Consider the following 24,259-nt stretch of genomic DNA (forward strand, 5'->3'; position numbering starts at 1 on the left):
TGATCATGAAACCATTTTCAATTGTCTTAAAAGCCTATCTGATTCACTAATGTCCTTTAGGAGAAAGAAATCTGCCATCTTTACATGGCCTGGCCTACATGTGACACCAGACCCACAGCAATGTGGATGACTCCTAAGTGCCCTCTCAGTTGACCTAGCAAGCCACTTAGTTGAATCAAACTAAAAATTGGAAAGGAATGAAACCACACAGACCACCTGGCACCGACCTAGGCACCGGAAACGACAACGGCAAGCTCAGCCCTGGCCACTCTGCAAAGCCCTCCTTACTAACATCTGGGGGCTTGTGCCAAAATTGGGAAAGCTGTCTCACAGACTAGTCAAGCAACAGCCTGACATAGTCATCCTCACTGAATCATACCTGATAGATAATGTCCCAGACACCACCATCACCATCCCTAGGTATGTCTTGTGCCACCTGCAGGACAGATCCAGCAGAGGTGGTGGCACAATGGTATACAGTCGGGAAAGAGTTGCCCTGGGAATCCTCAACATCGATTCCAGACCCCATGAAGTCTCATGGCAGCAGGTCAAACATGGGTAAGGGTACATCCTGCTCTTTACACGTACCACCCTTCCTCCAATGATGTATCAGTGCTCCTCCATGTTGATCACCACTTGGAGGAAGCACTGAGGTTGGCAAGGGTGCAGAATGTATTCTGGGTGGGGGACTTCAATGCCAATCACCAAGAGTGGCTCGCTGGCACCACTACAGACCAAGCTGCCAAGTCCTAACAGACACAGCTGCTAGACTGGGTCTAGGCAAGGGGTGAGGGAACCAACAAGAGGGAAAAACATACTTGACCTTATCCTCACCAATCTGCCTGCTGCAGAGGCATCTGTCCATGGCAGTATCACTGGAGTGAGCACCGCAAAGTCCTTGTTGAGACGAAGACCTGTCTTCACATTGAGGATACTCTCCCCAGTGTTGTGTTGCAGCACCACTGTGCTAAATGGGATCGATGTCGAAGAGATCTAGCAACTCAAGACTGGGCATCCATGAGGCGCTGTGGGTCATCAGCAGCAGCAGAATTGTACTCAAACACAATCTGTAATCTCATGGCCTGGCATATCCCCCACTCTACCATTACCATCAAGCCAAGGGATCAATCCTGGTTCAATGAAGAGAGCAGGAGGGCATGTCAGGCATACCTAAAAATGAGGTGTCAACCTGGTGGAGCTACATCACAGGACTACTTGCATGGCAAACTGCAAAAGCAGCAAATGATAGACAAAGCTAAGCAATTCCACAACAATGGATCAGATCTAATCTCTGCAGTTCTGCCACATCCAGTCGTGAATGGTGATGGACGATTAAACAACTGACTGGAGGAGGAGGCTCCACAAATATCCTCATCCTCAATGATGGGGGAGCCCAGCACATCAGTGCAAAAGGTAAAGCTGAAGCATTCGCAACAACCTTCAGCCAGTTTTTCTTTTATTCATTCATGGGATGTGGGCTTCGCTGGTTGGGCCAGCATTTATTGCCCATTCTTAGGTGTCGTTGTGAAGGGCACCTAGGGGGACAAGTGCCATGTGGATGATCCATCTCTGCCTCCTCCAGAGGAACCCAGCATCACAGATGCCAGTCTTCAGCCAATTCAATTCACTCCACATGATATCAAGAAACAGCTGTAGGCACTGGATACTGCAAAGGCTATGGGTGCTGACAATGTTTCGGCAAGAGTACTGAAGATCTGTGTTCCAGAATTTGCTGCACCCCTAGCCAAGCTGTTCCAATACAGCTACGCAACAGCAATGTGGAAAATTGCCCAAGTATGTTCTGTACAAAATAAGCAGGACAAATCCAACCCGGGCAATTATCGCCCCATCAGTCTCCTCTCGATCATCAGTAAAATGATGAAAGAGGTAATCAGCAGTGCTGTCAAGTGGCACTTGCTTAGCAATAACCTGCTTATTGACACTCAGTTTGTATTCTGCCAGGGTGACTCAGCTCCTGACCTCATTACAGCCTTGGTTCAAACGTATAAAAAAGAGCTGAACTCCCGAGATGAAGTGAGATGGACTGTCCTTGACATCAAGGCAGCATTTGACCGAGTGTGGTATCAAGGAACCCAAGCAAAACTGGAGTCAGTGTGAATCAGAGGGATATTTCTCGGCTGGTTGGAGTCATACCTAGCACAAAGGAAAATGGTTGGGGTGGTTGGAGGTCAATCATCTCAGTTCCAGGACATCATTGCAGGAGTTCCTCAGGGAAATGTCCTAGGCCCAACCATCTTCAGCTGCTTCATCAGTGACCTCATTCCACCATAAGGTCAGAAGTGGGAATGTTCTCTGATGGTTGCACAATGTTCAGCACCATTCACGACTCATTAGATACTGAAGCAGTCCATGTCCAAATGCAACAAGACCTGGACAATATTCAGGCTTGGGCTGACAAGTGGTAAATAACATTCACATCACACAAGTGCCAGGCAATAACCATCTCCAACAAGCGAGAATCTAACCATCTTCCCTTGACATTCAATTACATTGCCATTGCTGAATCCCCCACTATCAACATCCTGGGGGCTACCATTAACCAGAATTTGACTGGACTAGCCATATAAATACTGTGGCTACAAGAGCAAGTCGGGGGCTAGAAATCTGCGGCAAGTAACTCACCTCCTGACTCCCCAAAGCCTGTCCACCATCTACAAGGCACAAGTCAGGAGTGTAATGTCATACTCCCCACTTGCCAGGATGAGAGCAGCTCCCACAACACTCAAGAAGCTTGACACTATCCAGGACAAAGCAGCCCATGCCTTGGCACCACATCCACAAACGTTCACTCCCTCCACCATCAGCACGCAGTGGCAGCAGTGTGTACCATCTACAAAATGCATTGCAGGAACTCACCAAGCCTCCTTAGACAGCACCTTCCAAATACATGGCCACCACAATCTAGAAGAACAAGGGCAGCAGACACATGGGAACACCACAACCTGAAAGTTCCCTTCCAAATCACTCACTATCCTTACTTGGAAATATATCGCCATTCCCTCACTGTCGCCAGGTCAAAATCGCACAGCTCCCCCCCAAACAGCACGGTAGGTATACCTATACCACATGGACAGCAGCGGTTGAAGAAGGCAGCTCACCACCACCTTCTCAAGGGCAACTAGGAATGGGCAATAAATGCTGGCCCAGCCAGCGAGGCCCACATCCCATGAATGAATAAAAAAAAATTGTTAGTTGTCCAGTATAAATGGTGGGCTGCAGTGGCTAGTTAAGTGCCGGAGTTTGTTGCCCTTGTACCACAATCCCCTAGGAAGAGTGGAACGATGAAGAATAATTCATTCATGTACTCTTCCAGGAGTTTGAAGCTTTTTGTAGCCTCAGAAAAATAGTGTTACCTTGCCCTGCTGTACATAAAAGCTTGATTTTTTTCCTGACAAACGTTGCCTTCATGTTAAGGCACATGGAGTGTGAACTGAATTCAAAACCTGTGGAAAGAAACACCAATGGTATAATATGGATTATTTTGTCTCCTGATGCCTTGCGGCTTTATTTTCCTTTTTCGTCTTATGTTCTCTGATTCTTTCCCTTTCCTTGCTGGCTGTGTTAGAATATTAGTAGCTACTGTTATTAACATATCAGCTGCTGAGTTATCGCATTGCTATTTGTGGTACTCAACACTATTTGCACTGTAACAACTTGCCTTTCCCTCTCCTGCCTCTCAGGTTTTTCCTCTCCCCCAGCCCACACTAGGTTGTTGGCCTTTTCCCCCTTCTCCTGGAAACCAGATCCAGATCCACCACCAGCCAATCGCCGAACCTAATCCCACCACACCAGCCCCCTCGCCAGTGCAAAAAGGGACCAGCACAGCCCAGCTCTCCCCACAGAAGCCCCACATCAAGCCTGCGGCCTCAGGTTACAGGACACCAGCCCACTACCCTTGCTGCTACATGGCCCACACTCTCCCTCCTGTGCTCTGCCATCTTGGACCGGGAGGGGTCCTGGAACAGTTTTAGTGTTAAGGTGGAGGCTTTATTGAGAGGGTTAATTTGTTAAGGTGGGGATCCTATTGGAGGGTTTTATTGAGGGTATGTAGTGTCAAGGTGGGTTTTTTTTTTTGGAGCGTGGTCTCTGTGTCCCTGAGGAGGGGAGTGGAAGTTGGAGAGAAAGCAAGGGCAGGGAGACTGGCCAGAGCCAAGCAGCAGGCCCCACAGACTTGCAGCTCAGCAATGTACCCTCGGTCACCAGGGGAACTGCAGCAATCCCCAGGCACCAGAAGGGGAAGAGCAGTCCCAATGGCCCCTCCCTCGTGGGGAGTTTGGGAGGGAGGAGGGAGAGGAAGGCTGGAGGTCTGAGAGGACAGCAGCCTTGGCCTCTCTACTAGAGAGAAGGGGAGAAGGGCTAAGTTTGGAGAATACTCTGGGGAGGGCTAAGGTGATGAACAGGGGAAGACCCTATAGGAGGTGGAGAAAGTCTGGGGAGTGGTCAGCTGGATGCAAGTGGAAGGCTACTGCAGAAAGAACCTGGGAGTGGGAGGGAATATTTCTGAAGGGGTGGTGGAATCTGATGGGGGGAAGAGGAAGGAGACACAGGGTGAACGAAGATGGGAAGTGTAAGTAACCTGTATCCGTGCAATCACACGCCCACCTGTGTATGTTCATGCACAGACCTTTCTAATGTTTTACCGCAGAGTGTGGCCTCCAATTGCCTTGAAACCCCCTTGCCATTGGACTGAGGCCCCACTTTACCGAGACCGTGTGCTGGTGGACATGCCGTGGCCGCCCCACGTTAAAAAAAATAATTCACAGGCATCTTCTAACTCATCAAGATAAAGCTTGTGACCTGGAACATCAGGACCCTCATAGACAACCCTAACCTTGACAGACCTGAGTGCCGCACTGCCATCATAGCTCGGGGAACTCGGGCTCCTTGACATCAACATTGCTGCCTTAAGTGAGTCTCAACGTGCAGGAGAATGCCAACTGAAGGAGCAAGGCAGTGGGTACCCCTCTTTCTGGAAGGGCCTCCACAGGGCAAGCTTCATCAAAAATAAGCTTATGTGGCACTTCAGCAACTTCCCTGTGGGATAAATGAGCGCCTCATAACAGCCTGGCTCACCTTAACAAGGACTCAGCATGCCATTGTCAAGGGCATATATGCTCCTACATATGAGGCAGCAGACAAAGCCAAGGAGGGATTCTGCACCAACCTTGAGCAATCTTTCGTCCAAGCCCCAGCAGGCAACTAACTGATCCTCTGCAGAGACTTCAACGCCAGAGTCAGGAAGGATGCGAATCTCTGGAAGACTGTGATTGGCAGGGAAGGAGCAGGGAAAGCAAACTCCAACAGAGTCCTCCTCCTGACGAAATGTCTACAACATGACCTTGTCATAACCAATACTGTGTTCTTGGCAGTGAGACAAGCACAACAACTCATGGCAACACACCACACATTGTGTTTAGGGGGAGCTAGTGGCGTAGAGGTAATGTCATTGAACTAGTAAACCAGAGGCCCAGGGTAATACTTTGTCTCAATAATGGTGACAATGAAGCCGCTATCAATTGTTGGAAAAATCCATCTTGTTCACTAATGTCCTTTAGGGATGGAAACCTGCTGTTCCTATCTGATCTGTGCAAGATGTGACTCCAGATTCATAATAATGTGGTTGACTCTTAACCGCCCTCTGAAATGGCCTCGCAAGCCACTTAGTTGTGTCAAACCACTACAAAGTCTAAAAGAAATAAAACCGGATGGACCACCCAGCATTGACCTAGAAACTGGAAATGACAACGGCACATCCAACCCTGTCGGCCCTGCAAAGTCCTGCTTACTAACATCTGGGGCTTTGTACCAAAATTGGGAGGGCTGTCTAGTCAAGCAACCGCCAGACATAGTCATGGTCACCTAACCATACCTTACAGACAATGTCCCAGACACTATCATCAAAATTTCTGGTTATGTTCTGTCCCAGCGCAGGACAGACCCACAAGAGGAGGCAGCACAGTGGTATATAGTATGGGGTAGTTGCCCTGGAAGTCCTCAGCCTTATGAAGTCCCATGCCATCAAATCAGACATGGGCTGGGAAACCTCCTCCTGATTACCACCTACCACTCCCACTTAAGCTGATTAATCAGTGCCCCTCCATGTTTAACACCACTTGGAGGAAACATTGAGGGTGGCAAAGACACAGAATGTTCTCTGAGTGGGGGACTTCAATGTCCATCAGTAGCACCACTGCTGACTGAGCTGGCCGAGTCCCAAAAGACATAGCTACTAGACTGGGTCTGCGGCAAGTGGTGAGGGAAAAAAAACCTACTCAATCTCATCCTTAACAATTTACCTGTTGCAGATGCATCTGTTCATGACAGGGCTGGTAGGAGTGACCACAGCACAGTCCTTGTGGAAACAAAATCCCACATATTGAGGATACCCTCCATCGTATTGTTGGCACTACCGCCGTATAAATATGATAGATTTCGAACAGATCTAGTAGCTCAAAATTGGGCACCCATGAGGCGCTGTGGGCCATCAGTAGCACCAGAATTGTACTCGACCACAATCTGTATCCTTATGGCCCGGCATATCCCCCACTTTATGATTGCCATCAAGCTGGGGTATCAGTCCTGGTTCAATGAAGAATGCAGGAGGGCATGCCAGGAGCAGCACCAAACATAGCTAAAAATGATGTATCATCCTGGTGAAACTACAAAACAGTACTACTTGCGATCCAAACAGCATGCAGTAGACAGAGTTGAGCGATTCCACGACCATTAGATCAGATCTAAGATCTGCAGTCCTGCCACATGCAGTTGTAAATGATGGTGGACAATTAAATAACTAACAGGAGTAGGAGGCTTCACATATATCCCCATACACAATGATGGGGGGCCCAGTACATTAATGCAAAAGATAGGGCTGAAGCATTTGTAGCCATCTTCAGCCAGCACTGCTGAGTGGATGATCCATCTTGGCCTCCTCCTGAAGTCCCCAGCATCACAGATGCCAGTCTTGAGCCAACTTGATTAACTCCACATGATATCAAGAAACGCCTGAATGCACTGGATACTGCAAAGGCTATGGGCCCTGACAATATTCTGGCAATAGTACTGAAGACTTGTGCCCCATATCTAGCAGCACCTCTGGCCAACCTGTTCCAATACAGCTACAACACTGGCATATACCTGGCAATTTTGGAAATTGCCCAGGTATATCCCAACCAATTACTGCCCCATCAGTCTATTCTTGATCATCAGCAAAGTGATGGAAGGTGTGGTCGACAGTGCTATCAAGCAGCTCTTACTCAGAATAACCCACTCACTGACAGTCAACTTGGGTTCTGGCAGGGCCACACAGCATCTAACCTCATCAGCCTTAGTCCAAACATGAACAAAACATCTGAGTTCAAGATGTGAGATGAGAGTGACTGCCCTTGACATCAAGGCAGAATTTGACTTGAGAGTAGCATCAGGAGCCCGAGCAAAACTGAAGTCAATGGGAATGACACCAATGACATTCTTAAGAGCTGTCAAATCAATTGCACTAAAGAGCCCTCCTCACCAAGAGCCAAGCATGAAGGGGAGCTCATCAAGGACTTGGAGGCAGTCTGTGCCTGCCGGAGTGAATATTTTGAAGAACTCAACTAAGACTCTGTCTTCGACTTGAGTACCCTCAACTCCCTCAATATCCCGTCCAGCTTGGCCTCAGTGCTACCTCTGTCTAGTGTGAAGTTGAAAAAGCCATTCAACAGCTGAAAAATGACAACGTTCCTGGAGCAGATGGAAATCCTGCCAAAATTCCGGAACACAGCAGAGATACACTCCTGGGACAGCTGCACAACCTCATATCCCTCATCGGGGAAGAGGACTGGATGCCAGGGGATCTCAGGGATCCTGTGATTGTGTGATTGCGGTAACAAGGAAGGAATTGCCCTGCTGTCTGCTACAGGGAAAGTCGTTGCAAGGGTCCTCCTGAATCACCTTCTCCAAGTGGCTGAAGAGCTCCTTCCAGAGTTGCATTCACCCATTGAGAGGCACCATAGACATGATCTTCACTGTGCAGCAAATCCAAGGAACAGCACTAACCATCGTCCATTGCTTTTCTCAACCCTACAAAAGCCTTTGACTCTGACAATTGTGAAGGCTTGTGGAGTATCCTACTTGGAGCAGTGTTCCTCACTGATGGAACCACCACTGTCCATATCTCAGTGAAGACTGGAGGTATTGTCTAGACTCCCACCAATGGAGTATTGTCAAACAAGATATTGTCATAGCACCAAACCGCTTCTCCATCCTCCTTGCTACAATACTGCGCCTCACCTCCAGCAAACTACCTACAGATGTGGAGATAATTTACAGAACAGACAGGAAACTGTTCAACCAGAACCAAAATCACTCCATCTACTAGTCGCTAGTCGTTGATCTCTAGTATGCAGGTGACGCTTTTGTGTTGCACTCATTTAGAAATGAAGCTCCAGGTCATTGTCAGCTCCTCTGAAGCATATGAGAAAATGGGCCTTTCACTAAGCACCCAGAAAACTAAGGTCCTCTTCCAACCAGCTCCCACGGCAAAACAAAGGTAAACAGTGAGATCATGGAAAATGTGGACCATTTTCTATATCTCGGAAGTTTCCTCTCGATAGAGGAGATTTACCAGGATGCTGCCTGGGCTGGAGGGTCTGAGCTATGAGGAAAAATTGGATAGGCTGGGATTGTTTTCCTTGGAGTAGCGAAGGTTGAGAGGGGACCTGATAGAGGTGTATAAGATTATGAGGGGCATGGATAGGGTGGTTAGGAAGGCACTTTTTCCATTAGTAGAGGGGTTAATAACAAGAGGGCATAGATTTGAGGTAAGGTAAGAGGGGAGTTGAGGAGAATTTTTTTCGCCCAGAGGGTGGTGGGAGTCTGGAACTCACTGCCTGAAAGGGTGGTTGAGTCAGAAACTCTCATAACATTTAAGAAATATTTAGATATTCATTTGTATTGCTACAGCCTCCAGGGCTATGGGCCAAGTGCTGGAAATTGGGATTAGCGCTGTCAGATTTTTGTTCACTGGCGCAGACACGATGGGCCAAATGGCCTCCTTGTGTGTTGTATGAGTCTATGAGACAAAGGCAGACAAAGACGATTAAATTCATCATCACCTCCAGTGTGTCAGCTCAGCCCTCAGCTGACTGAGGCAAAAAATATTTGAGGACCAGGAACCCAAACCCGAGACGAAGGTCATGGTTTACTGGGCAACAGTGATCCTCACACTCCTATATTCTTCAGAGACTTGGACAACCAACTTCAGGCACCTCAAAGCACTGGAGAAGTATCACCAACGGTGCCTTCCCAAGATCCGATAAATCTGGTGGCAGGAAAAGCGGTCCAATAACAGCATCCTCTCACAAGCCAATAGGCCCAGCATCAAGCTGCTAATCACTCAAAACCAGCTCTGCTGGATAGAACATGTCGATCGTATGCCTGGCACCAGATTCCCGAAGGAGCTGATCTACCTAGAACTCAGCCGTGGCAGAAGATTTGCAACAGGACTCCCAGGAGGGGGAAATGCTTTAGGGATGTCCTCATAGCTACCCTGAAGAGGTCAAACATCTTCCTGACTCATGGGGGACTCTGGCTTGTGACCGACCAAAGTGGAAAAGGTTCATTTGGGAAAGTACCGAACGCATCAAGAGACTTTGTCAGGAACGTGCAGAGGTGAAGTTGAGATGTTGGAGAGGCATATACCTACAAATAACCCATTTACCCCCACCCTTCAAGTTCCACCTGCCCTGCATGTGGCAGAGTATGCAGATCGGACATTGGACTTTTCAGCCATCTCAAAACCCACCAAAAGGGAATGGAAGCAGTTCATCCTTGATCCCGAGCGACTGGTTAAGAAGAAAATTTCTGGAACCTTGCTATGTTCAATTTCACTGTCACATTAGCTTACAAAACCTCCAGAGTAATTAATTGACTCCAAAGTGCTTTGGAGTGTCCAGAAGACATGAAATATGCTATATAAGTACAACTTCTTCCTTTGGCTTGTTGGCAGCTTGTCGGCTGTCAGGTTGGAGGTTTGTTGATTCAAGCTGTACTTCAGGACTTGTGCACGCAATCAAGGCTGACGCTGCAGTACTGAAAAAATCAGGTGTTAACCACTGCTAGAAGAAAAGCAGGGGAGTTTTCCCAGTATCCTCTAACATACCTCTCTCTCAACCAGCAAATTCAAAATTGATTAACTGACCTAAAGTTACATTGCTGTTGTGGGGTTCTGCTATATGAAAAATGACTGCCACGTTTGTCCAGATAGCGGTCAATGCACCTCAATATAATTCATTACATGTGGAGGGCTCTGACGTGAGAAAATCTGAGAAATATGATAAGTTACTATATAATTGCATTTTTTCTCTCATTTACATGATTTACCTTCCAATTCTTGTATTATTAATCCTTCCCCATCACTGCTACCTTGTACTTGTGCCTAAATAATAAGATGTTACAGCCAAATGTCATGAGAAATGGCACTTTATGTTGTTATCCTACCTTGCACTCGGTGTAAACTTGAGCTCACACAAAACTCTGCTACCCGTGCCCTATCTTGCATCAAGTCCGGTTCACACATCACCCCTGTACTAACTGGCCTTCGTTGGCTTCCAATTAAGCAATGCATTGATTTTAAAATTCTTATCCTTGTTTTCAGAACCATCTTGCCCCTGTATCTGTATATTCTTCTCCAAGTCCCTAAATCTACAAGATATTTGCAGTCCTTCAATTCTGGACTCTTGAGCATCCCTGATTTTAATCGCTCCATCATTGGTACCCTGCCTTCAGCTGCTTGGGCTCTAATTGCCTCCCTAAAATGCTCTCTATCTCTCCTTCCTCCTTTGAGGCACTTGTTAGAACCTACCTTTTTGGTCACATGATCTAATACCGCCATATGTGGCTCGGTGTCAAATCTTGTTTGATAATGCTCCAGTGAGATGCCTTGGGAGGTTTTACCACATCAAAGGTGCTGTATAAAAGCAAATTGTTATTGTTGGTCACAAGGTTGTTTGATCGATAAAGGTGCTGTTTCATTTTTAGTGTGTGGGTTCTCGTGCCATGTGACTTGCGCAGACAAAGCACCAGCCGTGTGCCCCATCCCACCTGACCAAACAAAGGGACCATTGGGGATCGACCCGCAGAGAGGCATCGGGACAGCCTATGAGGGTCATGTGCGGGTAAGGGAGAAACAATATAAAGCTGTGGGTTCACAGATCCAGCTGTAATTGGAGCCACCTAACCTGAACTAGTGATCACACTTACTAATCACTAAAAGAAGTCAAACTTATGATATGGTATTTAGAAGAAATAATTTCTTGCAGCTAAATACTGTTCCTTATAAACCTTGAAATTTTAATTGAGGTAAAAATTCAGAAAATCTTTATGCACATTTCATTGAAAGATCTTCTAATTTATAGAGGTATACGCTCCATTCTGTTACTTCAAATGCTTTTAGTTAACACTGTCACCTCTGATACAGAAGTTTGTCAAGCAAGTTTGTCCCAGTCCAGGACTTAGGTATATGAACTAGGTTGACACTGTACTGCAGGCACTGTACTACACTGTATTGTCAGAGGTCCCATCATTGAGGAGGTAGATAACCAAGGCCCTTTCTGACTATTCAGATGGACATTGAAGACCCTGCAATACCATTTGTCAGTACAAATGTGGAAGCCCTTTTTATTTACATCTTACTATCTTATTAAAAAGATTAAATTCTCTCACCCACCTTGTCATTTTTACATGGTCTAATTGGTCAGTACCATCTATCAAACTATTCAAATGACAAAAAAAGTGTGTGGTCCAATTAAGGTAAGGTGAAACCAGCACTGAAGCCCAGCAAATTTGCTTAAAACTTTGAAAACAGTTTGAGTAATGGTGATTTAAAGAGAAATTCCCCAGTCATTCTGATGGTAGACCTTAGCTTCCTGCTCCTTCCCAGCCTAAATTCCAACCACCAGCTTTACCCTCGCTAATGTATCCATCAGCAGTTCTCAGGAACCCTCTAGCCAGCTCACTGCACACCTCCGAGCCAGTGCATATTTCCCAGCATCACAGAGTGTGGAGCAATGTTTGTGAGTATCCACTTACAGTCAGGGAGGGAAGGGAAGAAGAGGAAGAAAGTGTTCAGTCAAGATGCTGCAGGCAGCAGGGGACAGTGCAGGTTTCTTGCACCATCTTCTGTTTATCCCCTTCAGTTTTGTATGTTCAGAAGTGCAGATCAGAAGGCCGTCTCCTGCACCGTCATATGAGTGCTTGGAATACCCATTTATCCTTATTCCCATCTCTCAAAATATTGCAGGAGAAAAGAGACATGCTGTCCAAGCTTTTCACCTTGCACTCATCAGGCTACTTTGCAAGAATACCGATTGTAAAGGGAACAACAATTTATTCTGCACAAGATGAGAGTACTGATTGGTTGGCAGGTGGACTCTGATTGGTCTCTGCATGAGTCTGACATGTCCATGCATTGCGCCATTATCAATTAAATGAAAGCTTGGGGACAGCCATTCCCTGGTTCACTCCCCATGGCAATACTTTGACCTATCAGACTCGACCTGCCTGCTTTGAATTTAGAACTATAGAAAAGTTACAGCATAGAAAGAGGCCATTCAACAAATAATGTCTGAGCTGGCCGAAAAAGAAAAAAATGAGAAAACTAACTGCCCATTCCAATCCCACCTTGCAGTACCTGGTCTGTAGCCCTGCAGGTTACAGCACTTAAGGTGCAGATCCAAGTGTCTTTTAAATGAGTTGAGGGTTTCTGCCTTCACCACCAAACCAGGCAGTGAATTCCAAACACCTACCACCCTCTGGGTGAAGAAGTTTTTCCTCATGTCCCCTCTTATCTTTCTACCAATCACCTTAAATCTGCGCCACCTGGTAATTGACCTCTCTACTAAGAGAAACTGGGCATCCCTATCTACTCTATCTAGGCTCCTCATAATTTTATACACCTCAATCAGGTTACCCCTCAGCCTTCTTAGTTCCAAGGAAAACACCCCCAGCCTATCCATCTTTCCTCAAAGCTGCAGTTTTCAAGCCCTGGCAACGTTCTTGTAAATCTTCTCTGCACTCTCTCCAGAGCAATTATGTCCCTTATTGTAATGTGGTGACCAGAACTGTACACAAAATTCCAGCTGTGGTCTAACCAGCATTTTATACAGTTCCATCATTACATCCCTGCTTTTGTATTCTATACCTCATCCAATAAGAGGAAGCATTCCATAAGCTTTCTTTACCACTTTATCTACCTGTCCTGCCACCATCAGGGACCTGTAGACATGAACACCAAGAACTCTCACTTCCTCTACCGCTCCCAATATCCTCTCATTTATTGTGTATTCCCTAGCTTTGTTTGCACTCCCCAAATGCATTATGTCACACTTATTTGGATTGAATTCCATCTGCCACTTTCCCATCCACTCAGCCAAACCATTGAAATCTTTCTGGTGTCAACAGCTATCCTTTTTCACTATCAACTACATGGCCAATTTTTGTCATCTGCAAATTTGTGTCATCTGCAAATTTCCCATATTTAAGTCCAAATCATTAATCTATGCAACAAACAGCAAGGGACCCAACAATGAGCCCTGTGGAACACCCTGGAAACTGTTTTCCATTCGCAAAAGCATCCATCACTAATTACCCTTTGTTTCCTGTTGCTGAGCCAATTTTGAATTCAACTCGGCACATTCCCCTGATTCCATGGGCTTTTACTTTTCTAACCAATCTGCCATGTGGGACCTTGTCAAATGCCTTTCTAAAATCCATGTAGACAACATTCACTCCACTACCGTCATCAATCCTCCTTGTTGCTTCCTCAAAAGGTTTGATTAAATTAGTAAGACACGATCTTCCCCTAACAAAACCATGCTGACTATCCCTGATTAATCAGTTCCTTTTTAAGTGACAGTTTATCCTGTCTCTCAGAATTGATACTAATAATGTGCCTGCCACAGAAGTCAGACTGACCAGCCTATAATTTTCTGGCCTATCCCTCGCACCCTTTTTAAATAATGGTACAACATTCACAGACCACCAATCCTTTGATACCTCGTCTGTATCTAGTGAGGATTGGAAAATGATCCTCAGAGCATCTGCTATTTCCTCCTTGGCTTCCTTTAACAGCCTGGGGTATAGGCCCAGGGTAATGGCCCTGGTGACTTATCCACCTTTGAGGATGTCAGTCCCTCCAAGACATCCTTTCTCACTATACCTATTGTATCTAATATTTCACACTCCTCCTGTTTAACCAGAATATCTGTTTCATCCCTCTCCTCAGTGAAGACAGAGGCAAAGTACTTATTGGGAACCCTGCGTACATCTTCAGCATCAAAGCACAATTTACCATATACAAACCTGATAGGCCCTATCCTTTCCTTAGTTATTCTCTTGCTCTTAATGTACTGGTAAAACATCTTTGGATTTTCTTTGATTTTACCTGCCAATATTTTTTCATATCCTCTCTTTGCTTTCCTAGTTTCCTTTTTTACTTCGCTCTATACTTTCTATACTCCTGTGGGCTTTCTACAGTATTAAGTTTCTTGTGACTTCATGAGCTTTCTTTTTCTGCTTTATCTTACCTTGTACACTTCTAGATAATCAGCGGGCTCTAGATTGGTAGCACCACCCATTTTCTTTGTGGGGAAATGTCTACACTGTACCCGTAGAATCTCGCTTTTGAATGCCTCACACTGGTCTGTCACTGATTTCCCTTCATAAGATCATAAGACATAGGAGCAGAAATTAGGCCATTCGGCCCATCAAGTCTGCTCTGCCATTCAATCATGGCTGATAAGTTTCTCAACCCCATTCTCCCGCCTTCTCCCCGTAACCTTTGATCCCCTCACCAATCAAGAACCTATCTATCTCCGTCTTAAATACACTCAATGACCTGGCCTCCACAGCCTCCTGTGGCAGTGAATTCCATAGATTCACCACTCTCTGTCTAAAGACGTTTCTCTTCATCTCTGTTCTAAAAGGTCTTCCCTTTACTCTGAGGCTGTGCCCTTGGGTCCTAGTCTCTCCTACTAATGGAAACATCTTCCACACGTCCACTCTATCCAGGCCTTTCAGTATTCTGTAAGTTTCAATCAGATCCCCCCTCATCCTTCTAAACTCCATCGAGTATAGACCCAGAGTCCTCAAACGTTCCTCATATGTTAAGCCTTTCGTTCCTGGGATCATTCTTGTGAACCTCCTCTGGACTCTCTCCAGGGCCAGCACATCCTTCCTGAGATACGGGGCCCAAAATTGCTCACAATATTCTAAATGTGGTCTGACCAGAGCCTTATAAAGCCTCAGCAGCACATCCCTGTTTTTATATTCTAGTCCTGTCGAAATAAATGCCAACATTGCATTTGCCTTCCTAACTACTGACTCAACCTGCAAGTTAACCTTAAGAGAATCCTGGACTAGGACTCCCAAGTCCCTTTGCACTCCAGATTTCTGAATTCCCTCCCCATTTAGAAAACAGTCTTTGTCTCTATTCTTCCTACCAAAGTGCATGATCTCACACTTCCCCACATTGTATTCCATCTGCCACTTCATTGCTCATTCTCCTAACCTGTCTAAATCCTTCTGCAGCCTCCCTGCCTCCTCAATACTACCTGTCCCTCCACCTATCTTTGTATCATCTGCAAACTTAGCCAGAATGCCCTCAGTTCCTTTATCTAAATCATTAATGTATAAAGTGAAAAGTTGTGGTCCCAACACTGACCCCTGTGGAACTCCACTAGTCACCAGCCGCCATCCTGAGAAGGACCCCCTTATCCCCACTCTCTGCCTCCTGCCAGACAGCCAATCTTCTATCCATGCTAGTATCTTGCCTCTAACACCATGGGCTCTTATCTTACTGAGCAACCTCCTGTGCAGCACCTTGTCAAAGGCCTTCTGGAAGTCCAAGTAGATAACATCCATTGGCTCTCCTTTGTCTAACCTACTCATTACCTCCTCAAAGAATTCTAACAGATTTGTCAGGCATGACCTCACCTTGATGAAACCATGCTGACTTTGCCCTATTTTACCATGCACTTCCAAGTATTCTGAAATCTCATCCTTCATAATGGACTCTATAATCTTACCAACGACCGAGGTCAGGCTAATCGGCCTGTAATTTCCCGTCTTTTGCCTCACTCCCTTCTTCAACAGGGGGGTTACATTAGCAATTTTCCAGTCCTCTGGGACTCTCCCTGACTCCAGTGATTCCTGAAAGATCACCACTAATGCTTCCACTATCTCTTCAGCTATCTCCTTCAGAACTCTGGGGTGTGATCAGACCTTTCAGTTTTCTTAGCTGTAACCAGTACACTTTCGGCAGATCACTTCTCAGCTTCGTAAAATTTGTCTTTACCCCATTTAGAACTTTTACTCCAGTTCCATAATTATGTTAAATCTAATTGTGTTATGGTCACTATCTCCAAAATGGTCACCCTCTGCAACTTCATCCACCCCCAGCTTCATTTCCTAATACTAAATCTAGAATTGCATTCCTCCTCATTGGGCTTGTTACCTGCAAAGCTTGGCAGTTAAAAATTCCCTGGTGCATTCTCCATGGCAACGCCTCTACCAATCCAAGTCCACTTGCCCACCAATCAGCACTCTCTTCTCATGCAGTGTGAATTGTTGTTCCCTTTACAATTGGTATTCTTGCGAACTGTCTTGATGAGTTTTGTCCTGATGCGTTTAGACTGTAAATGCATCAAGGGGTATGAGGAGAGAGCAGGAGTATGGCATTGAGTTAGAGGATCAACCATGATCATATTGAATGACGGAGCAGGCCCAAAGGGCTAAATGACCTACTCCTGCTTCTATTTTTCTATGTTTCTATGAGTGCAAGACACAAAGCTTCAACAGCATGTCTCTTTTTTCAGCAATATTCAAGTTCTGTACTACCAAACGACTATTTCTCAAAATATACAAATGTTTTCTTCCTAGGTACCTAAACCTGCTGGAGTGAAGAAAGGCTGGCAGAGGGCATTAGCCGTAGTTTGCGATTTCAAACTCTTTTTGTACGAAATAGCAGAAGGAAAGGCTTCTCAGCCAAGTGTGGTGGTTAGCCAAGTTATTGACATGAGGTACGCGTAATTCTTCCTCTTCTGTGTGGTCACCTGCTGCTCTATTCTATTCACAGGGACCCCAGCCAATCCCCATGGAGGGAAAATGTTTCCCTATCAGTGACACTGTACTGATACCCCTTCCTTTTTTAGTGTCAGGTATTGTTCTGTTGGTAGTATTCCCACCTCTGAGTGTGAAGATTGTGTGTTCAAGTCCCACTCCAGAGACATGAGCATAAAAATCTAGGCTGACACTCGAATGCAGTACTGAGATAGTGTTGCACTGTTGAAAGTGCAGCCGTTCAAATGACGTGTTAAATCGAGGCCCTGAAACTCCCTCAAGTGCACTTAAAATACCCTATGACACTATTTGGTAGAAGAGCAGGGAATTTCTCCCCTGTGCCCTGACCAATATCAATCAACACCACTAAAACAGATTGACTGATCATTACTTCCTTGCTGTTTGCAGGAACTTGCTGTGCACAAATTGGCTGCCGTGTTTCTTACATTATAACAGCGACTATACTTCAGTAAAGTATTTTATTGGCTGTAAAGCGCTTTGGGATGTCCTGAGGTTGTGAAATGCACTATATAAATGTCTCTCTTTTTTAAGGTAGTGTGAACATTTCTGTTAAATTAATTTTCATTGCCGTTCAACCTTTTCCCAAGCTTTTAAATCAAAAGATACAGAATCTGCATTTACAGATAAACAGAGCACAAACACAGTTTGTTACCTTGCCTTCTGTTCATTACTGGCCCATGAAGGCCTCCAGATAACTGATTCTTCTTTGCCCTCTGACACTGTCAGCAGATCAGTGAGATATCGTTAAGGGCAGAGTATTGTTGTTTTGTTTTCTTTAAAAAAAAAGTATTTTCTTTTTAATTTCCCCCAGGGATGAAGAGTTTTCAGTTAGCTCTGTATTAGCTTCTGATGTTATCCACGCCAATAGGAAGGATGTCCCCTGTATCTTCAGGGTAAGTGGTAGTGTCGCTATATCCTGAGGTGGGAGGGGAGGGAAGGTTTTTAACAACAGCAGAGGGACAAATTTAACAAATGACAGAGGGATTACAGTGAAACCCTGTCATCAGAATGTCTTGTTACTTTGGGGCTTCCCTAATTTGAGAACATTAAACATTACAGTGCATTTATTAATTTTTATACTTGTAACACTCACTAACAGTGCAGCTTCCTGTACCATCATCAGATTATTTTTGTATGTTGCAGTTACAGTTGCTTACTTTTCCTCTTTTTAATGAATGCTTTCCCACAGTGTTTTTTTTACTAGAGCTAAAGTACAAACACACTAAGAAAAAGATACACGAGTAGCAAAAGACCCCAAATTGACTGAAGATTTATTGTTTCCTCGAGGTTCCTGGCCCAGACACGAGGTTTCTTTTAGCAGTGAGGTCCTTCTGAGCCCATTTCCATAGTTTTCTTCATTTCATAATGTCTATTGCTATCTTTTATTTCCTCCTCTCATTCTCCTTTCCCATTTTCCCCCAATCTTTTCTCTCTATCAATTTTCCCGTTTTACTCTCGATGTTTTACGCTCTTATATTTCTAGCCCTTTATTGAGTTGTCAACCTCCCCTCGTTCTCTCTCTTTCCCATGGACACTCTCCCCTATCACCTCTATCTCAGTCGATTACGGGACAGGAGGAGCTGGCAGGATAACGGAATTGTAGCCCAAGATCAACCATGATTGCATTGAATGGCATAGCATACTCGTAGGGTTATATGGTTTACTCCTGCTCCTATTTCTTATGTGTTCTCTCTTTTCTCCTGTCATCTCTATCCCCCTTGTCATCTCTCCACTGTTGTTGTTGTCTGTCTCTAATTTTCCTTTTGCTTGTCACCCTCTCTGACATGTGTTCTGCCTCTCCTCTCCAATTCTCCTTTTCTTTTCCCTCTCTCTTTCTGCTTCATGCAACTATCTCTTTCTCACACTTGGTCCCTATTCTTTCTCTCTCCTCCTCACTCGCTGCCCTCTGCACCAGTCATGTTCCTGCTTCTACTGATCCTCTCCCTTTGGGGTAAAATAGCTGCTGTGGCACAGGTTGGATTGGCACAGATTAAATGGTCAGTGATTCAGTAGCACATGACTTCAGATTAGATTAGGACAAAACCCTGTAGCATGGCGGGGCAGTTTCCCTGTGGGAGGACGGAATCTGCCTTTTCTACTAGCTCAAGAATTCCCCTAGACACCTGGAAGAACATTAATGTCCTGTACATTGCAGCATTGCTATCAAGGTTACTTGTGATTTCACTGATTTCAGCATCTGGGTTTCTCGGTTGTGTGAAATTGCCCAAAAGTTATGAATGAAGCTGGTAGAGATGGGACCAGTTGCTAACATGTTCCAATAAATGCAGAATTCATGGTTAATTCAATTTGAAGTGGGAGCTTAGAGTCAAATTATATTGAGCCACTAGGTGCTGAGGTCGGGGTTCATGCTTGCAAACCTGTACGTTCATTTCCTAATCTCAGCCACATTATTGGGGGAGAGCGGATATGAGGTGCTAGCTGGAGCTCAGGTTTATACCCTCACCTTCCTTTGGGAAGATCAGAAGCAGAGTGAACCTGAACTGCATTAGTTTACTTTGTATGGGCTTGGAGGCAGGCCTGCCACTGATGGTGCATGGGTTGCAATGGGAAACTTTCACAATAGGGTTTATTCAACCTCAAAAAAACAAAGTGGGAAAGTCCTACTTGAATTGAGGAAATGGGAACCTACTCCATTAGAGTTCTTATTTACATGTTAGGAATTGGTGGAGTCCTATTTGATTATATATTTTGTCCTTTTGTTTGTGTGACATGTATCTACGTCTTCCCATTTTGTGGTGCAGTGTCTCAGTAAAGGATCACTCCAAAAAGCATTTTCTGTCTGCAGCCATTGCTCAAGTGCCATCTTAATTATAAAGTTTTGTCTGCATGACATGAAGCACTATTTTTATGGACTTAATGTATTTGCAAATCAAGTCCTTTGAAATGGCAGCAGAGTTATTTCCTGTGTCTTCTAGATTCCTTGCATGTCATATACCATGGTGAAAAGGAAGGCAAACTGGTTCACAGGCTCCTGTCAGTGCTGCTAAAAGACGATTTGCCCCATGGTTCATATTTTTTTTTCCTTCATTATGTCACCCCCACCATCCCCACCTACTCCGAGTGCCTGAGGGAACTAAGTATCCTATCACTGGTATCTGTTAGTGTGCCTACCAGCTTTGTGTCAGTGATTGCCCCATTTTTAAAGAACAATATGTTAGGCGGTGCCTTCAATAAATGTGTTCAATAGAACAAAAAGGGGCTGTTCACCTACTAATGGGGCTGTACCTGTAATGTGAACCTTTGGGTCTCAACATAAATCACTGGAATTGCCACTGACTTTTCTATATTCTAGTGAAAAGTGCCCCAGTTCTCTTGCTTCTCCTTATAATTTCATAATATTCATAGAAACATTACAAATGGGAATAGGCTATTCAGCCCCTTAAGCCTGTCCGTCATTCCATTAGATCATGACTGACCTGTATCTCTACTCGTTACTCACCTTGTTGCATACAATCTGTTGATCTCAGCCTTGAAAGCTCCAATTGACCTAACATCCGCCACCTTTTGGGGAACAGCATTCCAGATTTCCACTATGCTTTGTGTGGAAAAAATGCTAGCTGATTTCACTCCTAGCTGGCCTATCTCTGATTTTAAGAATTTGTTGTTTCTTCTCGATTCCCCATTCAGAGGAAATCGGTTCTTTGTTTCTATTGTTTTAACAATTTTAAATATCTTGATTAGATCTTCCCTCAACCTTTCACACTCAAAGAAATCCTGGCCCCATAATTTAACCCTCTAAACACTGGTAGCATCTTTGTGAACCTCTCCTGCATCCTTTTCCTGGCCTTGATATGCTTCTTAAAGCAGATACCCAAAACTGAACATAGTATTCTAACTCCAGCCTAACCAGTTATTTCTATGCGTCTCCGATCAAATTTTTTCTATCATAATCTTACACCCCATATGTTAGAATCGAGGATCCCATATGCTTTTTTAACTTAATTTTTCCTGCCATTTTTTAAGATTTTTATATCTGAATTCATATTGCGCCATATTATGATATCCAGAAGCCTACCCACAATTATCCATCCATAATGTTAGACTAGATGGGTTGTTGTTAGCTGGTTTAGCCCTGTTTGAACCACAGTGTTACATTGGCAATCTTTCCAGATTCAGGAGTGTTTGAGAGATTGTTGTCAAAACCTTCATTATTTCTGCTCTGACTTCCCTAGAAAGTTGGAATGCTATTGGGATCCCACTGTCTCCTTCACTATGAGTTCACCAGTGTTTCAGTATTTTACCATTATTTATAAATTAACCCATATAAGTGCTCCAACACCACCTTTTGCACCTTCCCAGCATTGCACTCTTCTGTGAAAATCAATGGCATCTCCTCTGTTCCTTCCACTTCCATGAAAAAAGTTTCCTTTTTTTTGTCTCCAATTAGCCCTACCCTTTCTTTTCATTATTTACTTTTTATGTAAACGTTATAAAATGCTTTGCTGTTTTCACTTAATGTTCCCTGTCATGCTTCAAAGTCCCTACCAAAGCAAAAAAGCTCATTCTGAGCTTTGGAAACTGAGAGCAAACCAGGTGGCCAAAAAGTCCACACTTTCCCGTAGCTTAGGCATTAGTTGTTCAGAAACCAGCCCACATCAGTAGACGACTAAGAATCACATTGTCTCGTTTAGTCAGACTTTTTTCTAATACCTGCTTACCTGGTATTTTGTAATGAGCAATAATTCTTCAACATAAACTGACCTGGAAACAATAATAAAATCTTGATATGCCTATATGGAATAATTCTCAAAAGGTGAGGTCAATGGATCTGATCCAAGTGTGTTATCCATTAGTTGTGGCAAAAGATTTGGGGCATTGTGCACACTGCTGCAGTTTAATACTAATTCACAATAACTCTTCTAATACTGGAATATGAATACTTTTATTCTTTCATGGGATGTGCGCGTCGCTGGCAAGGCCAGCATTTGTTGCCCATCCCTAGTTGCCTTTGAACTGAATGGCTTGCCACACCATTTCAGAGGGCAGTTAAGAGTCAACTACATTGCAGTGTGTTTGGAGTCACATTTAGGCAAGACCAGGTAAGGACAGCAGAGTTCCTTCCCTAAAGGATATTAGTGAACCAAATGGGATTTTACAACAGTCGACAATGGTTTCATGATCACCATTACTGAGACTAGCTTTTCAGTTCCAGATTGTCAATTGAATTTAAATTCCACCAGCTGCCATGGTGGGACTTTAACCCTTAACCCCAGAACATTAGCCTGGGCCTCTGGCTTACTAGCCTAGTGACATTACCACTTGACCACCATCTCCATTATTATCACACAAGCCCATATTTGTGTGTTCTACACTGGGGATAGTTTCCATGTCAAAGCCTTTGGTTCTATCCCTAGGTAAAGCATTTTTGTCACTGAATTGTTTTGCCTGCTGCCACCATAGTTATAGACAGTGGCTTTTGGCCTGATCCAACTTACTGTTTGCCTGGTCTCCTTTGGAGAATGTTGTCAATCATTCAATCAGGTATTAGTTTGAGGATGTTCTCATTGCCTGAGACGTATATTGCCTTACTATAAAAGCTGTCACCATTTTTCAGTTGTATCACCTGGCTACATTGGCTGTGGAAATTAATGAATCTTTGTGAAAGTTGGTCATATTTTGGAGCCCTTTCTAAATTCATCCTTCTTCCTCTCCTCATCCCCATCTTTGGCAAAGGGGCTGTGGTAGTTCAACCCCTTCTCACAGGTAGGCTTCTGATATAGCTTTTCTCTTCTCTGCCTTAGGTTCCGCTTACAGCAGAACCTGGTAGATGGGTTGGGCCCATTAAACAGACCCCGAAACTCCATTCCGCACGCGATCGTAAAACTGCGACACATATTAAGGTATTTTTACTCTGTACTCTGCCTCCTGCCAGACAGCCAATCTTCTATCCATGCTAGTATCTTGCCTCTAACACCATGGGCTCTTATCTTACTGAGCAACCTCCTGTGCAGCACCTTGTCAAAGGCCTTCTGGAAGTCCAAGTAGATAACATCCATTGGCTCTCCTTTGTCTAACCTACTCATTACCTCCTCAAAGAATTCTAACAGATTTGTCAGGCATGACCTCACCTTGATGAAACCATGCTGACTTTGCCCTATTTTACCATGCACTTCCAAGTATTCTGAAATCTCATCCTTCATAATGGACTCTATAATCTTACCAACGACCGAGGTCAGGCTAATCGGCCTGTAATTTCCCGTCTTTTGCCTCACTCCCTTCTTCAACAGGGGGGTTACATTAGCAATTTTCCAGTCCTCTGGGACTCTCCCTGACTCCAGTGATTCCTGAAAGATCACCACTAATGCTTCCACTATCTCTTCAGCTATCTCCTTCAGAACTCTGGGGTGTGATCAGACCTTTCAGTTTTCTTAGCTGTAACCAGTACACTTTCGGCAGATCACTTCTCAGCTTCGTAAAATTTGTCTTTACCCCATTTAGAACTTTTACTCCAGTTCCATAATTATGTTAAATCTAATTGTGTTATGGTCACTATCTCCAAAATGGTCACCCTCTGCAACTTCATCCACCCCCAGCTTCATTTCCTAATACTAAATCTAGAATTGCATTCCTCCTCATTGGGCTTGTTACCTGCAAAGCTTGGCAGTTAAAAATTCCCTGGTGCATTCTCCATGGCAACGCCTCTACCAATCCAAGTCCACTTGCCCACCAATCAGCACTCTCTTCTCATGCAGTGTGAATTGTTGTTCCCTTTACAATTGGTATTCTTGCGAACTGTCTTGATGAGTTTTGTCCTGATGCGTTTAGACTGTAAATGCATCAAGGGGGTATGAGGAGAGAGCAGGAGTATGGCATTGAGTTAGAGGATCAACCATGATCATATTGAATGACGGAGCAGGCCCAAAGGGCTAAATGACCTACTCCTGCTTCTATTTTTCTATGTTTCTATGAGTGCAAGACACAAAGCTTCAACAGCATGTCTCTTTTTTCAGCAATATTCAAGTTCTGTACTACCAAACGACTATTTCTCAAAATATACAAATGTTTTCTTCCTAGGTACCTAAACCTGCTGGAGTGAAGAAAGGCTGGCAGAGGGCATTAGCCGTAGTTTGCGATTTCAAACTCTTTTTGTACGAAATAG

The 24,259-nt window shown here is 44.5% G+C and overlaps 1 protein-coding gene across 1 annotated transcript in view; it reads left to right on the top strand.

Annotated features, from left to right (window-relative positions):
• The window catches only part of LOC121277667 (serine/threonine-protein kinase MRCK alpha-like), a 715,733-nt gene that overhangs the window by 620,030 nt on the left and 71,444 nt on the right, over positions 1-24,259 (top strand). Inside the window, exons 25-27 of the mRNA XM_041187269.1 lie at positions 11,041-11,177; positions 16,939-17,078; positions 17,951-18,032. Coding sequence (XP_041043203.1) covers positions 11,041-11,177; positions 16,939-17,078; positions 17,951-18,032 — 359 coding nt within the window. The remainder of the gene's footprint in view (positions 1-11,040; positions 11,178-16,938; positions 17,079-17,950; positions 18,033-24,259) is intronic.

This window comes from Carcharodon carcharias, chromosome 5, assembly GCF_017639515.1.
Source record: "Carcharodon carcharias isolate sCarCar2 chromosome 5, sCarCar2.pri, whole genome shotgun sequence".
Lineage (NCBI taxonomy): Eukaryota > Metazoa > Chordata > Chondrichthyes > Lamniformes > Lamnidae > Carcharodon > Carcharodon carcharias.